Source organism: Cannabis sativa, chromosome 8, assembly GCF_029168945.1.
Source record: "Cannabis sativa cultivar Pink pepper isolate KNU-18-1 chromosome 8, ASM2916894v1, whole genome shotgun sequence".
NCBI classification, from domain to species: Eukaryota; Viridiplantae; Streptophyta; class Magnoliopsida; order Rosales; family Cannabaceae; genus Cannabis; species Cannabis sativa.
The window spans coordinates 41440671-41443338 of NC_083608.1; the positions used below are offsets into that span (position 1 = coordinate 41440671).

The 2668-nt window shown below is 28.8% G+C and overlaps 1 protein-coding gene across 2 annotated transcripts; it reads left to right on the plus strand.

The window, feature by feature from the left end:
* Positions 1-386: 386 nt before the first annotated feature.
* On the plus strand, positions 387-2668 carry LOC115700981 (alpha-glucan water dikinase, chloroplastic-like). 2 transcript variants are annotated; one of them, XR_009683872.1, is made up of 4 exons: positions 387-1020; positions 1117-1162; positions 1497-1625; positions 1765-2668. XR_009683872.1 is itself a non-coding variant. In XM_030628663.2 (3 exons), the coding sequence occupies exons 1-3, from the start codon at positions 769-771 to the stop codon at positions 1565-1567; spliced, it is 369 nt and encodes a 122-aa protein (XP_030484523.2). In that variant the 5' UTR covers positions 387-768; the 3' UTR covers positions 1568-2668. The 2 variants fall into 2 exon arrangements, 1 of the variants encoding a protein (XP_030484523.2); XM_030628663.2 differs by having other exon boundaries at positions 1497-2668.

The following is a 2668-nucleotide window of genomic DNA, read 5'->3' on the forward strand; positions in this document are numbered from 1 at the left end:
CTGATAAAACGCCATGTCACTTGTGTAAACTCGAAGAAGAATCGTACACAGGACGACCAATCAAGAAGAGCGGAGCAAACTGAAAGCTTCCAACGAAGCTTTATAGTTCTCTTCTCTTCTTTCGCCATTGATCGACTCTCTCTCTCTCTCTCTCTCTCTCTCTCTCTCTCTCTCTCTCTCTCTCTCTCTCTCTCTCTCTCTCTCTCTCTCTCTCTCTCTCTCTCTCTCTCTCTCTCTCTCTCTCTCAAAATTTAGTTTTAACAAAAGCTAAATGTTTAATATATTTTTTTATATCAAAATGATTTTATATACAATCTAATTTCCAGCTCCGATTACAGGTTAGTGAGGAAAATTTCTCTCTGCTTTTACACTGTAATCGTTTGTTTTTTTTTTTTGGTATGTGTTGTTTTTCAGTGATGATTTAAGCTCGATATTGCTCAAGAATGGAGTCGATTTTTCTAAATCGATAATGGAGTTTGAAAATTGTGTTATTTCGTAGTTTATTTGAAAAATTGAGTTATTTTTAAAATAGTTTTAAGTTTAGATTTTATTTTTTTCTATCATTTAATAGTTGATATAAATATATTATAACTTTTGAATCTGAAAAAAGTCTTTTCAAAATATATAATTTCGTTGAAAATGTTATGAAATAAATAAAAACAAAAAATCGTGTGATTAAAGATTCTGTGTTTGTGCTCGTTTCTTGATTTGTGGTAACGATTCTTTTCTTTTAATTGGTTTCTTCAAAAGCAAGGAGAGGAAACGAACATGAGCAATTCCATTGGGCATAATTTGGTGAACCAAAGTTTGGTTCAAAGCAAGCTTAATTCATCTGGCATTCCCGCAAACACTTTGTTTCAAACTCCTTCCTTTAATCAGGTCGCAACTCGTCCACGGAAGTCACAATCTTCCAAGGACTTTTCTAGGAACAGTTTGGTCATTCGAAAATCAAAATTAGCCATGGGATCACGGCGTTCAACTGTCCCTCGTGCTGTCTTAGCTACGGATCAAACTTCTGAGGTAATGGCATGTTTTTTCTTTCTTATTCTCAGATTTGTTATTAATGGCTGAAGTTTTTGATTGGTTGATTAAGCTAATATGTTGTGACCTATGAAGTTGCTCAATGGAAAAGGTTGGCAAAGAGGGAGTTATCACAATTCAAGTAAGTTTCTTTCTATATCCTTTTTATTTCAGAACAACTTATATGTTTTTGAAGCATCAACTTGTTAGTTGTGTTACATTGTTTGTAATCTCGGCATTGATAGTTCGAGGTACTTGGACTGTTTGTGCTCATATTAAGGACTTAATGTTTAATTTCTGTATTTTCCATTGTCATCATTTAAACGTATATTTACATATTTACATTCATGATTTATTAAATTATATCAAGCCATCTTATAAAAAGAAAAGAAAAACTATATCAAGGCCTTAGATTCCACGTTATGGAAAACTTTTGTAACTGTTTTTAGTAATTGTGTTGTAATTCATTTATTCAGCCAAAATTCTGCTAATTTTATGCATGATGGAAAAACCTTGTACAATGAATTGGAAGTTGTTGAAGGAATGAAGTTAGACCGGGGCTACATCTCTCCTTATTTCATAACAAACCAGAAAACCAAAAATCTGTAAGTGGTTATTATCTTATTGTGAACCGACGTTTTAATACTATGAAATTTTCAGTTGTCAGTGTGTGCTAGAGTCATCCTGGATGTTTTATTTTAGGTCTGTTTATCCTCATGTAGAGTTGTTTCTGTATATTGACAGAAATTGGAAGATCGTCTGATTCTCATTCATGAGAAGAAAATCTCAAGCATTAATGTTGTGGTTAAGGTCTTACATCTTATACATTTCAATTTAAATGTTAATCCTCTAAGATTCAAATTTCAAAAAATTTAAAAATAAACCCAATAATTAAACCCAAAAAATTAAACAATCCTTTTTTAAATTAAACTCCGGTTAAATATGTTTATATAAATTTAAATTTAAACTCTATATAAAATAATACTATTTTTTTTTTCTAGAAACATAAAGTTACAGACTAATTTCATTAACAATCATCAATATAAAATTTAAACTCTATATTAAAAAATACCTTTTTTTTTAGAAACATAAAGCTACAGACTAATTTCATTAACAATCATTAATATAAATATTCAAGTATGAATAAATCAGAACAATTCAAAATCAGAACAAATAAATATTCAAGTATTTCATTAAATTTATAAACAAATAAATTAGAACAATTCAAAATCTCAAATCAAGAAAATTAAAAATTTAGATTTATAATCTTTACAAATATGAAAAACTTAAATAGATCTATCTACCATTATAATGGGTTGAAATCCCCACTATAACATTTGAATAACAATGTGTATATTATAGGTTTATATATTAGTTACTGAATTCTTAAACAAAAACCACTAGAACTTATATAAAACTAATATTTACGTGACTCGTCACGTAACTCTCATCTAGTATCTTTATATATTAAAAGTGTCTATCTAACGGCAATTCTTGGTTTAACAGAATATACTTAAAAATAAAAGAATATTCTGTTAAATTTAACGATTAGGTTTGATCTGCCGTTAACAAATAAACGCAATAATTAAATCAAAAAATTAAACAATCTTTTAAATATTAATAATCTCTTTTTAAATTTAAAAAATCA

What these genes read in the sequence shown, in the direction of transcription:
- LOC115700981 (XM_030628663.2), top strand. Translation starts at nt 769, where the DNA reads ATGAGCAATTCCATTGGGCATAATTTGGTGAACCAAAGTTTGGTTCAA. An exon ending in CTACGGATCAAACTTCTGAG is followed by an intron (nt 1,021 to 1,116) that starts GTAATGGCATGT and finishes TGACCTATGAAG; the next exon opens with TTGCTCAATGGAAAAGGTTG. An exon ending in AGGGAGTTATCACAATTCAA is followed by an intron (nt 1,163 to 1,496) that starts GTAAGTTTCTTT and finishes TCATTTATTCAG; the next exon opens with CCAAAATTCTGCTAATTTTA.